Source organism: Salvelinus namaycush, chromosome 35 (assembly GCF_016432855.1).
Source record: "Salvelinus namaycush isolate Seneca chromosome 35, SaNama_1.0, whole genome shotgun sequence".
NCBI classification, from domain to species: domain Eukaryota; kingdom Metazoa; phylum Chordata; class Actinopteri; order Salmoniformes; family Salmonidae; genus Salvelinus; species Salvelinus namaycush.
The window spans coordinates 27,742,739-27,755,084 of record NC_052341.1 but is presented as its reverse complement, the minus strand read 5'-3'; the positions used below and the strand labels follow the sequence as shown (position 1 = coordinate 27,755,084).

General features: G+C 40.9%; 1 protein-coding gene across 1 annotated transcript; it reads right to left on the bottom strand.

The window, feature by feature from the left end:
* LOC120029625 (lysosomal acid lipase/cholesteryl ester hydrolase-like) lies at positions 1–12,344 on the bottom strand. The gene is made up of 10 exons (XM_038974914.1): positions 12,236–12,344; positions 10,537–10,654; positions 8,979–9,090; positions 3,797–3,995; positions 3,085–3,194; positions 2,605–2,741; positions 2,265–2,411; positions 2,056–2,127; positions 1,373–1,441; positions 1–1,051 (listed from the first exon to the last, which is right to left on the bottom strand). The coding sequence occupies exons 2-10, from the start codon at positions 10,645–10,647 to the stop codon at positions 812–814; spliced, it is 1,197 nt and encodes a 398-aa protein (XP_038830842.1). The 5' UTR covers positions 10,648–10,654; positions 12,236–12,344; the 3' UTR covers positions 1–811.
* Positions 12,345–12,346: the final 2 nt, after the last annotated feature.

The window sequence follows — 12,346 nt, the reverse complement described above, 5'->3', positions numbered from 1 at the left end:
TAATGGAGATTTAATGAGCAGTTTTCTCAATTAGTTACAAGGAGGCATAAATAAGTGTTACAACATAAGTATTAAATTAATGAACAAACAAGTCAGTCATTCTTTGGTCAGCACCCTTCCTAATTAATTCTCAAGATCACCTAAAATCCAATAAAAAATACATTGAGGAAGTAGCTAATAAAAAGACAGTCAATAGCACAGGAAAAAGAAAAATTAGTGGTAAACAAACAAAACAATTATTTTGTTTGACTAAAAAGGCACAGCAAAATAAACCAACACAAGTACAAGTCCTGAAAAAAGAGGTACTGGGTGTTGAACTGGGCCCAGGACGGTAAACATGATAATGCACCAATGACTGAGATATAGTCATCCAAACATACAAGCAGGATTTCAACACAATCTAAATGTCTGATAGTGTACTTGTGTTTTTACAAACCCGGGACATTCTCAAAACACAGATTCAAATCCATTCAAGTGTTGTGGAAGAGAGGACGGTAGTAAAGTAAGACAAAAATAATACAAGATGATTCCTCACACATAACCCTAAACTCACAGCTTGTGTACCGCACTACCCCAATTTAGAGGTGAATGATTATTGCTCATGGTTTAGTCAAACACACACAAGCATGCTAATACTCTCTCTTACACACGCTTATAGTCACAAACACACATACAGTGCACAAACCCTCGCACCCAGGCACTCCGATATATGACTACCAATATATGTCAGATACAGTATTAAAATCTCTTCAGCAATTGTGATGAGAGTTGAGGCTAAAATTATCCATATATCTCCCTGCCTATCCACTGTTTACACCAAGTCCTGCTGGCTCATCAGTTTGATTATCTCACTGTACATCTCCTGAGGGGCGTCCAGGCCCCAGATGAAGTCCAGGTGTTCCCAGTCCTTGATGTGGCGGTGGTACACCAGGTTGGAGACCTGGGTGAGCAGCACGGCAACGTCCTTAGGGTCAGCAAGGGTGTCGTTACCTCCGGACCACAGGGCCGTAGGCACCTTCATGTCCTGGATGTTGTACAATGGAGGGGTCGACTGGAGGAGGGACAAGAATGGACTAGATGTCAGCTAAAGGCATTGACTGGTCATAACTTAAATATTTTGTCTTGCCCATTCACCCACTGAATGACACACATACACAATCCATGTCTCAATTGTCTCAAGGCTTAAATCCTTGTTTAACCTGTCTCCTCCCCTTCATCTACACTGGTTGAAGTGGATTTAACAGGTGACATCAAAAAAGGGATCATCGCTTTCACCTGGATTTACCTGTCTGTCATGGAAAGAGCAGGTGTTCTTAATATTTTGTATACTCGGTGTATGTTGGTAGACTAATGAGCTCTGAGCTGGCCTTACCTGGTTATAGTGAGCCATGTTCCCTTCTCTCCCATAGTCATACGCCATCAGCTTTCCAACATGCACCGCCTGTAAAAAGAATACACATAAAAAAGACTTGTCTCAAGATAGCTGAACAGATGGGGTATGTATAGGTAATATGTCCAACAATATGTCAACTTCAGTAAAGTTAAAGTTGTCTTTGGTAAATCTGGTATTGGCCTTTACTCAAGGATAGGGCAACAAATAGGTGTGTTTGAGTCCGTGTGGAATGTCTGTGCCTCTCCTATTCACACAGTGGAATGTCGATGATAGTTGACTTGGGTGTGAGACTGAGGTATAAACAGGGTGAAATAATTATTCATGACACAGAATAAGCTGAAAAATAATTGATCAATGTCTTTGAGATCAACTATTTCTGTCCTGAGTAACTCTACTTGCTCTGTTGCTTGTGAAACCAAAATGTCAGTATCGGTTTGACAACTGTGGTTTGACAAGTGCAAACTCATTCTCGATTCAGACTGTGTTGACCACACCCCAGCCTCACAGGATATAGGTAACATTGTAGGCCTGATATCTACACTATAGGCCTACATGACAGTTTTAACAAACATGGGGTTGGGATGGGATGTATACTGTAGGTTTGAAGAAGTGGAATCATATTGGAGGATGTTTTGAGAAGCTCCTCTCAGGTATGTTCTTACCTGAGACCAATGAATCATGTTCTGCACTGAGGTGCCTGCTGGGCAGTGGGAGATGTACACAGGTGTGCGAGTCTGGACAAAAAGAGAAATGAACATCTTCACCAAACTCATACAGTACCTATATAATTGGCTTGAGGTTGAAGTCCACAATAGTAATCATGTAAAATCATTTTCCAAAAGCAATCAAATGTGAGCGCTGTGGAACGCACCATGTTGAGGTTCAGCTCATCAAAGCCACAGAGGACGAAAAAGATGTTTCCACACAGCTCACTATGAGGCTCCTCACTGCAGAATTGGGTGGCAAACCACTTGATGAGAGAAGTCTGAGGCATGAAGTCCTTCTTCCCAAATAGATCCTAGGATATGGAAACCAAACAATGGATTAGCATTAGTATTGAAATATTTTCAAAGAATTTTGACAGATCGATCAAGAAAAAAAAAACTGATGCCAAAGTTGGGTAGAAAAAGGAAACCACAGGTTAGACTTATTGTATGAATGAATTGTGGCATAATGCAGGTAAAGTTAGAAAAATAACCTTTGCTACTAACCCAAATGAGGAATTCGGGTAAGAGGGAGAGCTTGGTTATGGGGCTGGTAGTAAAAGACACGGTGGCCACTGGTGCCAGGCCGAAGAACATCTTGATTTTGCTTGCCAGCTCAGGCATTGAAGAGAATGCAATAAAAGCTACAGGGACAGAGACATACAGTCAGATATGTCATGGTTTAAAAACAGGGGCGCAACTTTGGTTTAAGAAGTGGGGGGGGCATTATTATTTTTATTTTTAATCCAGTCGGATAAACACTCCAAACAGCCTACCCGACCGCTCGGAGGCATCCGCATAGTCCTAAAGGACACCGTTGCCTCGTTCTGTATCACATTCTAATGATAAAACCGTCCCCAGTGAAAGTTGCGCCCCTGTTTATAACTGTGAACCATAGTGTACTTAACAGTGTCAAACTACAGATTAAAAAAAATATACTGCTTCATACTGTAATATGACACATTTAACTAAATCAAGCCGTCTCACCAATAGTGGTTCCCTGAGAGTGGCCTACATAGTAGATAGTCTCCTGGCCTGTGGTCTTCAGGATGTGGTTGACCACTGCTGGCAGGTCCTTCTTTGCCATCTCATCATAACTGAAGAATAAGAACAGAAGAAACTCAGTGAATGCCATAATAAGACTATTTAAATAAACATTTCAAATAATATATTGTTTTTTTTACTACAACCTCTTGTGATTCTATTGGTAAGCACAGGGGATATACACTGAGTGTACAAAACATTAGGAATGGATGGGGTATTTGTGCCATTCAGAGGGTGAATGGGCAAGACAAAATATGTCAGTGCCTTTGAACGTTTGGTTTGATAGTAGGTGCCAGGCGCACCGGTAAGAGTGTGTCAAGAACTGCAATGATGCTGGGTTTTTCACACGCAACAGTTTCCCGTATGTATCAAGAATGGTCCACCACCTAAAGGACATCCAGCCAACTTGACACAACTGTGGGAAGCAATGAAGTCAACATGTGCCAGCATCCATGTGGAACGCTTTCGACACCTTATATAGTTCATGCCCCGACAAATTGAGGCTGTTCTGAGGGGAAAAGGGCATGCAACTCAATATTTGGAAGGTGTTCTTAATGTTTTGTACACTCAGTGCAGATCCAGGTTAGGCGCATAGCCATGGGGTGAATAGCTGAGCGAGCAAGGATCAGTATAAGTGGAATAAATCTCTAGCTACCTGAACTGCCAGAACTCGTTGTGGTCAGGGCTGAGTGTGACGTGTCTCCTGGACCAGGTGCTTCCCCTGCTGTTGCCGATCCAGACGTCGTAGCCAGCGTCGGCTAACAGGTAAGCCAGGCTGGTGTTGGGCAGGTTGGTCACCCAGTTACTCCCTGCAGCTAGGAGACCGTGCTGGAGGAACACTACAGGCTTGGGATCTAAGAAGATGAGAAAAAGACGACATTACACATAATGCTATAGGATGAATACTGTAACAAGGTATGGAAGAAATACTAAGTGAGGAGCACCTTATTCCAAGCAAGGATCACAAAGCCCATGTGGTAATGCAGTATTTCTCCAATCTTCTCAAACATGGTTGAAGTATCCATTCATATTCCAACATGACCAAAACTACATAAACTGAAAGTGTATGGTTACAAGTTACAAAAATGGTTAGTTACAAAAAAGTATGTTCTATTCATAATTCAAGTGTTGTGTTGACTGTAACCACCAGAGGGGGTGTCTGTCTAAGCTGTATCTCAGCTGCAGAGCAGCCGTTCTTGTGGCTCTGCACCTTTTCTTTTTTGGGAGCTTTATCGCTGCGATCTGTCAGAAACAGGATGTGAGCGGGTCCTTTCGGTAGCACAAACAGACCTTTAGATGATAGGATTGTTTGACTTCATACCAGCTATTCCTCCCTCCCTGCCCCTAGGTTGTCTCAAATGGCACCCTATATATAGTCTAATACTTTGGGTTCTGGTCCAGGTCAAAAGTAGTACACTATATAGAGAATAGGGTGGCATTTGAGATGGACCTCTAGTCTACCCTGTTGCCTAGACTGCCTTGTACCTGTACTAGGCATTTCAACCACAATGCAGCTGTGTGCAAGAAATCTACACTATCTCTCCTAGATTGAACATCAAAGATTTCCAGCAATAGCTATTCTAGCGAGCACGATTTCATATCAAAATCCCATTTGGGGGCTGAAATAATTCCAGCTCTGCTGTGTTCCTTTGAGATCCAGACGCTCTCCCGTGTGACCAGGGGAAGTGGGACAACAGGAAATGAGATGTTCTCCAGCCTATCAGAGAGCTCCGCTGCCTATCTTACTGGATGTGCGGCTGCTGCCACATACTACTGAGCAGGGAGTATGAGGCATCAAGAGATACAAACGACATGACGGCTCTTTACTTATTTAGAGGATATCAGAATGTATTATTGAGATTGTTAACTCCCCAGACTACCTCAGCCCTGGCATATCACATATCGTATTGGGCGTATCTTTAAAGTGGAACCCCTACCTAGTTGATGAAGCATTTCTAATGACAAATCACTGTCAATATTAATACTAAACTGAATGTACATTTTAAATTGTTGGAGAGGGTCAAATTAAGTACACAGCATTCATTTACTAATTCATGTTTTGGGAAGTAATGCAATGGAGAAAGCAATGGCGAAAAAACAAGAACGGGGCCAAAGCCAGTGTTTAATACTCAAAGGCACTTACATTCACCTACAGCGAGATCTGTATCGAGAACATGAGTTATTGTTCAGAATAATATGAGACCCTGTGTTCAGGAAAAAGCATTGTCTATTGCCTCTGAATTTGTTTTACACAAGTGGGTTCCCACGATGAGATTAGTGTGAGGTTTAGCACTCACTTTGCTCATTAATGAAATATAGGTGCCACAAAGGAAAGAGAAACTGAATACTGATTTGTAGGAACTGGAGAGGGACAGTGGCTGTGTCTGACAGAAGCTGTGCATCTCAGTATTTAGACTAAACTTGTAAGAAAACAACTTCCTCTTTACAAGAAATCTAAAACTTTTAATACCATAATGCATTCCTAAACATACTCAAATCATGTAACAAACAGTTTGCTCCTTATTACTGCCACTATTACTGTTCCCATCACATATTGAAAATAAGCTGTAATTACAATACATTGTAACAAGAGCTTAATAAATGAGACGCTGGTTGAACATTAGCCAAGCCACATTTGAAACAGCTCAAACTAGGGACGGATTACGAGAAATGCCAAACAAATAAACTCTACAGAAATTAAATTCAATCATAGACTGGGTTCAAAATGATTAAAGCATAGAGGTGACCTATTAGCAGATGGACAGCCTCACTGGATGCATGTGATATTATAGCTCGTGATAACACGAAAAGCCAGGAGTAGGCTGGGCGGTGCAATCGCAAAATATAGAAATGGATTCCTCCTCCTCCGCTCTCCTCAAAGTGACTAATGCTAAAAACCACTTCCCTTTTGGATTCTGATTCAGTACTAATGTTTGACAATGTGAGAAATATCAACACTTCAGATGTTAGACAAGGTCTGTCTGTGTGTGTTGGTCTTAGATATGTGGATCTGATTACAGGGCAGAGAAGTAAGGGATAAACAAACACAACAAAAAAAATGAAATATATATATAGTACCAGTCAAAAGTTTGGACACACCTACTCATCCCTGGGTTTTTCTTTATTTTTACTATTTTTTACGTTGTAGAGCAGTAATGAAGACATCAAAACTATGAAGTAACACATATGGAATCAAAAAAGTATTAAACAAATCAAAATCTATTTATATTTGAAATTCTTAATTCTTGGCATTCTCTCAACCAGCTTCATGAGGTAGTCACCTGGAATCCATTTCAATTAACAGACAGGTGTGCCTTGTTAAAAGTTAATTTGTGGAATGTCTTTCCTTCTTAATGCGTTTGAGCCAATCAGTTGTGTTGTGACAAGGTAGGGGTGGTATACAGAAGATGTGGTAAAAGACCAAGTCCATATTATGGCAAGAAGAGCTCAAATAAGCAAAGACAAACAACAGTCCATCATTACTTTAAGACATGAAGGTCAGTCAATCCGGAAAATGTTAAGAACTTTGAAAGTTTCTTCAAGTGCAGTTGCAAAAACCATCAAGCGCTCTAACGAAACTGGCTCTCATGAGGACCGCCACAGGAAAGGAAGACCCAGAGTTACCTCTGCTGCAGAGGATAAGTTCATTAGAGTTACCAGCCTCAGAAATTGCAGCCCAAATAAATGCTTCACAGAGTACAAGTAACACACATCTCAACATCAACTGTTCAGAGGAGACTGTGTGAATCAGGCCTTCATGGTCGAATTGCTGTAAAGAAACCACTACTAAAGGACACCAATAAGAAGAAGAGACTTGCTTGGGCCAAGAAACACGAGCAATGGACATTAAACCAGTGAAAAACTGTCCTTTGGTCTGATGAGTCCAAATTTGAGATCTTTGGTTCCAACCGCTGAGTCTTTGTGAGACGCAGAGTAGGTGAACAGATGATCTCCCCATGTGTGGTTCCTACCGTGTAGCATGGAGGAGGAGGTATGATAGTGTGGGGGTCCTTTGCTGGTGACACTGTCAGTGATTTATTTAGAATTCAAGGCACACTTAACCAGCATGGCTACCACATAATTCGGCAGCGATACGCCATCCCATCTGGTTTGCGCTTAGTGAGACTATCATTTGTTTTTCAACAGGACAATGACCCAACACACCTCCAGGCTGTGTAAGTGCTATTTGACCAAGAAGGAGAGTGATGGAGTGCTGCATCAGATGACCTGGCCTCCACAATCACCCGACCTCAACCCAATTGAGATGGTTTGGGATGAGTTGGACCGCAGAGTGAAGGAAAAGCAGCCAACAAGTGCTCAGCATACGTGGAAACTCCTTCAAGACTGTTGGAAAATAATTCCAGGTGAAGCTGGTTGGGAGAATTCCAAGAGTGTGCAAAGCTGTCATCAAGGCAAAGGGTGGATACTTTGAAGAATCTAAAATCTAAAATATATTTTGATTTGTTTAACACTTTTTTGGTTCCTACATGATTCCATATGTGTTATTTCACCGTTTTGATGTCTTCACTATTATTCTACAATGTATAAAATAGTAAAAATAAAGAAAAACGCTTGAATGAGTAGGTGTGTATAAACTTTCTACTGTATGTATATATATATTTTAAATCAATTATTAGATTATCTTTAAGAGAAAATTAAGCTGGATTTTCGGTCACAATTAAAGTTGGACATTACATTTTTATTTCAATTAAAAGCATAATGTTCTGGGTTCGCGCCCAGGCTCTGTCGCAGCCGGCCGCGACCGGGAGGTCCGTGGGGCGACGCACAATTTGCATAGCGTCGTCCGGGTTAGGGAGGGTTTGGCCGGTAGGGATATCCTTGTCTCATCGCGCTCCAGCGACTCCTGTGGCGGGCCGGGCGCAGTGCGCGCTAACCAAGGGGGCCAGGTACACGGTGTTTCCTCCGACACATTGGTGCGGCTGGCTTCCGGGTTGGAGGCGCGCTGTGTTAAGAAGCAGTGCGGCTTGGTTGGGTTGTGCTTCGGAGGACGCATGGCTTTCAACCTTCGTCTCTCCCGAGCCCGTACGGGAGTTGTAGCGATGAGACAAGATAGTAATTACTAGCGATTGGATACCACGAAAATTGGGGAGAAAATGGGATAAAAAATATATATATATATATATATATATATATATATATATATATATATATATATATATATATATATATATATATTAAAAAAAAGCATAATGTTGCAGCCCTCAATTACTGCTCAACAACATAATTGTCGGCTCCCAATAATAATCTGCTATGAGTTCTAACTGGTGATTGTGGACGTGCGCCGCATACAGCAAGCTGCTCCGCTTGCCCTATTCCCATTCTTCCTCCTTAACAAACCTTCAAATCTATCAGCTAACTTGAAAAAAATAAAATAATTGAAGGCCAAAATTGTGGAGGGAAAGCACTAATCATGTTTTGCAACCTAATAATCACCCTTAGAATACTTCCAGAAACACTATTATTTCTTTTTTCAAATGGAGAAATTCTACAATAGAAATTGGCCCACCCTATTCATCATAGGAATGTGACATGCACAGCAGTAAGCTCATTTATTTCTCCTTTCAATATGGAAGGGAAACCAGGTACTGGTATTTGTATGTGCTGTTTCTTGCTGAGTAAAAGGCTAACTTATGAACTAAATGTTAATAATTTTGTTAACACATTTTTGTGTCACAATAGTAGCCGTTCATTCAATTGGATGAGGGAAGGGGCGTGGGGGGGGGGGGGGGGGGGGGCACGAGATGTTCCCCCATGATGAAAGGGGGGCATGAGTGAAAAGTTTGGGAAGCACTGCATTAAAACCCTTTGATGCACACCTTTACTGTTCTTCAGGCCATGTGGGATCCTGTTGACACTGAGGATGTAGAGGTCTTCTGTGACGACGTCATGCTCCTCTGCTGGGTAGCCCCAATGCCTGATGATCTCACTCTGTGGAAGAGAAAGAAGACAAACAAACTGTCAAATATATTTTGAATTCTGACATAATGGGGATCTCTGGTAACACTTTATTTTACAGCCCCATTATCACTGGTATTCACATTACAGTAAAATTAAAGCAGACAATTCTACCCCTGTTGCATTCCCTCTCACCGCCCCCTCCCAGATATTATCTATATATACGCTAATCTGGAACTTCAAAGAAAGTGTTTGAGCCTGTTGGTTCCAGCCGGGCCTGCCATGCGATCTAGCCATGCATAATTAAAACACACCACCATTCCCACCCCTCCCTCTAGGCTGCCAGTCTGCACATTCTACTGACTCTGGGCCACTTAAGGATAAACCTGCTGGTTCGACACACCGAGGTCGTCTCAGGGGTGGAGGGGAGGATTGGTGTTCTGCTCTGACTCATTTGGGTTTCTGGTTTTACACAGGGAAATGGCTGAGTATGAAAAAGAATGTAATGTCACGTGACCTCAGTATGGAGAGAGATATTGAGAGGGGCTGTGCTTGCAGGCCAACAATGGGAAATATGTTTTCTCATGTGAGAACTATTCGTACTGGGAATTGTATTAGGCTTATATCATTGATAGTGTGTAGTTTCCAATGACAAATACTGTATACTAACTATAGACACACTAGAATTAGGATTAATGTCATTTTGTTACTATGCGGTGCCTATAAAAGATACGAGGTTAACCACTGATATGTACCAGGCCCAAATCCACAAATGTTGATTTTATCATTGGCATACTTCAGAATAAACATACATTATATATTTTCTGACAAAGTGTGGTGAAAGAATTTGATTGACTGCCATGTCAAATATTTCAACTACTGCATGCCTGTGTGTGGGCTCCTGGAACACAAATTATACTGATATCACTAAGCACACAAAATAACCGTTTAATTGAACACTCACTTATCCCAACTTACAGGGACTCATTTTTATACAGCTTTTTATGTTTAGTTAGGTCAGATCTCAGACTTAATGTTTAAGTCCTATAATATGGGTGTGATATTGTCCTATCCAGTGATAAATATATGCTGAAGTTTAATACATGACAGAGGGATTTCCTTTCGAGTGACCTTGCCCAAGCCTCAGTATCACATGTTATGACTATCCTTGAAATGACTCATGGGATATATGGGGGACAAAGTGAAGAATGTGGGCAAAGCAGAACTCCCCCCATGTGAGGTAACCACCATGACTATTATTTGCTCATGTTGGCCCAGAAGATTGCCTAGTTCTATGAATAGTTAATGAGCTTTGTGACCTATGAAGTCCAGTAGTGTGTTCAGTTATCTATGGTTGGTATTAAAACAGTTTGAAGTCTGTCTGGAAAAACTGTGTGGATAAATACAATTTCTCAGTATTTGTCCACTTTGTTTCTGAGAATACTTTTTCTTTTCTGTTATTGATTTTAGCCAACTCACAATATTCATGTTGACCTCTGGGTCCAGTCCTGTTTTGTCTTTCAGCAAGGATCTCTGACACTGGACCGCCCCAGTGGTCAGGAAGGCCATTAAAAGTATTACCCACACCATCTTCAGTCTGAAAAACATAATACATGTGTTATAAACCTTTAGAAGTCTCTCCGACCACATTATGTCAGAACCTATTCAGCGTCGCACAGAGGCGTCATGCCCATTTTTTTAATTTATAATTTTTTAAAATTTACAATTACTACTAGCAATTATATGAAGTTGGCTTTAGCTAGCCCAGATAGGTTCCCGATGTCCCAACATAACTAGCTCCCAGGAAGCCATTTCAGGCTATCAATTAAGTTAGAGCAGCTAGCTTGTCTATCTATCTTACCTGGTATGCCTTCTGGCATAGTTGGTAGACTTTAGGAAAGCAAGCAATAACTAAATGTACTGAATAAGACATTCCTTTCAGTCTTTTACCCAGATTTTAGCAGAGATGCAAAAAAGAAACACCAGTCAGGAGGATACTGACAGCTCAAGATGTATGCTTAGATATGCAGAAAAGTAGACATATTTTAACATAGAATTAAGCATAATGATTATGGCTCTAGATTGCAGGTGTTTGACAAATGCTAAATTCTCCAACTTCCGGATAGGGGGCCTAGCCCCCCTCCGGACCACCTCCAGCCATCCTCACTTTCTTTATGCCCCTTCAGATTTTTGGGGTACAAGACAACCCTGGCAGCAGACACCTACTTAAATATGAGCATCAATCAGAGACTTTATACATTACATTTATGTTTCATTGCAATCTTAATCTCTCATTGACAGACTAATTACACAAGATATATAGTTATTGGTTAACCAAAATTATTGCAATCCAAATGTTGCTGTCTCCACTACTAATGTTCGCATAAAATAAAAAACTAGTCGGCTGCTATATCTTCTCTTTACCATGAGATCTGGCCTGATACTGTGTTCACTGTTCACAACAGTTCAAAGTTAGTCATTTCTTTGTGTAATATATCAAAAGATGTTTGCATTGTCTCAAGAATAAGCACTAGATGATACATTCTACAAATATTGCTTGAGTGGCTCCAGACTTAAAATAGACATTGAACTATTGATGGAGTCTCATAACCGATTAGTTAGAGAAAAACAAACTGAGTATGAAGCCTTCGCTGTCAAAAGAGCAAAACATTAATTTTAATTAATTAATTAATTCAGATAACTGTGGGAGTGAACTAGATATAACACCAAGATTTCCATGAGGAAGTGAAAGTAACAACAACCTCTCGCCTTTACAAAAGCTCTGACCCAATTAATACATTATTAATTCATCATTTATTTTACCCCTGATCTTTTGTTTTCCTGCACATTATTCATAAACTATGCTTGCCTTGAAACTCTATTAGTTGCGGAGATTCAATACAAAACTATGCCATATGTGGACTGACTATCTAATTAGACCAGTATGCTTTAAAATAGGAGTAGGTTATGCTTCAGTAGGCTGTTGTTGACATTTACATTCCACAAGGTGGTCTGTACTCACTGACACTGAACCTGTACATGTCTAAACTATTGCATCACAGGGCAGGCCTATATGTGATATATGGAAAATGTAGGCTATACATTTGTATCAGTGGCGAATATATCCCCATAAATGTATTTTACGATAGCTACAATGTGTCCATGTGCAAACACTTACCCGGACAACTTCTGCTGTGTAGAATAACAATACTCTGTTCTTGGTTGGCCAAATGAAGAAGTAGTCACAGGAGCTGCAGGGTGATAAAACGTCAGAGGCTCCCTACTGCCT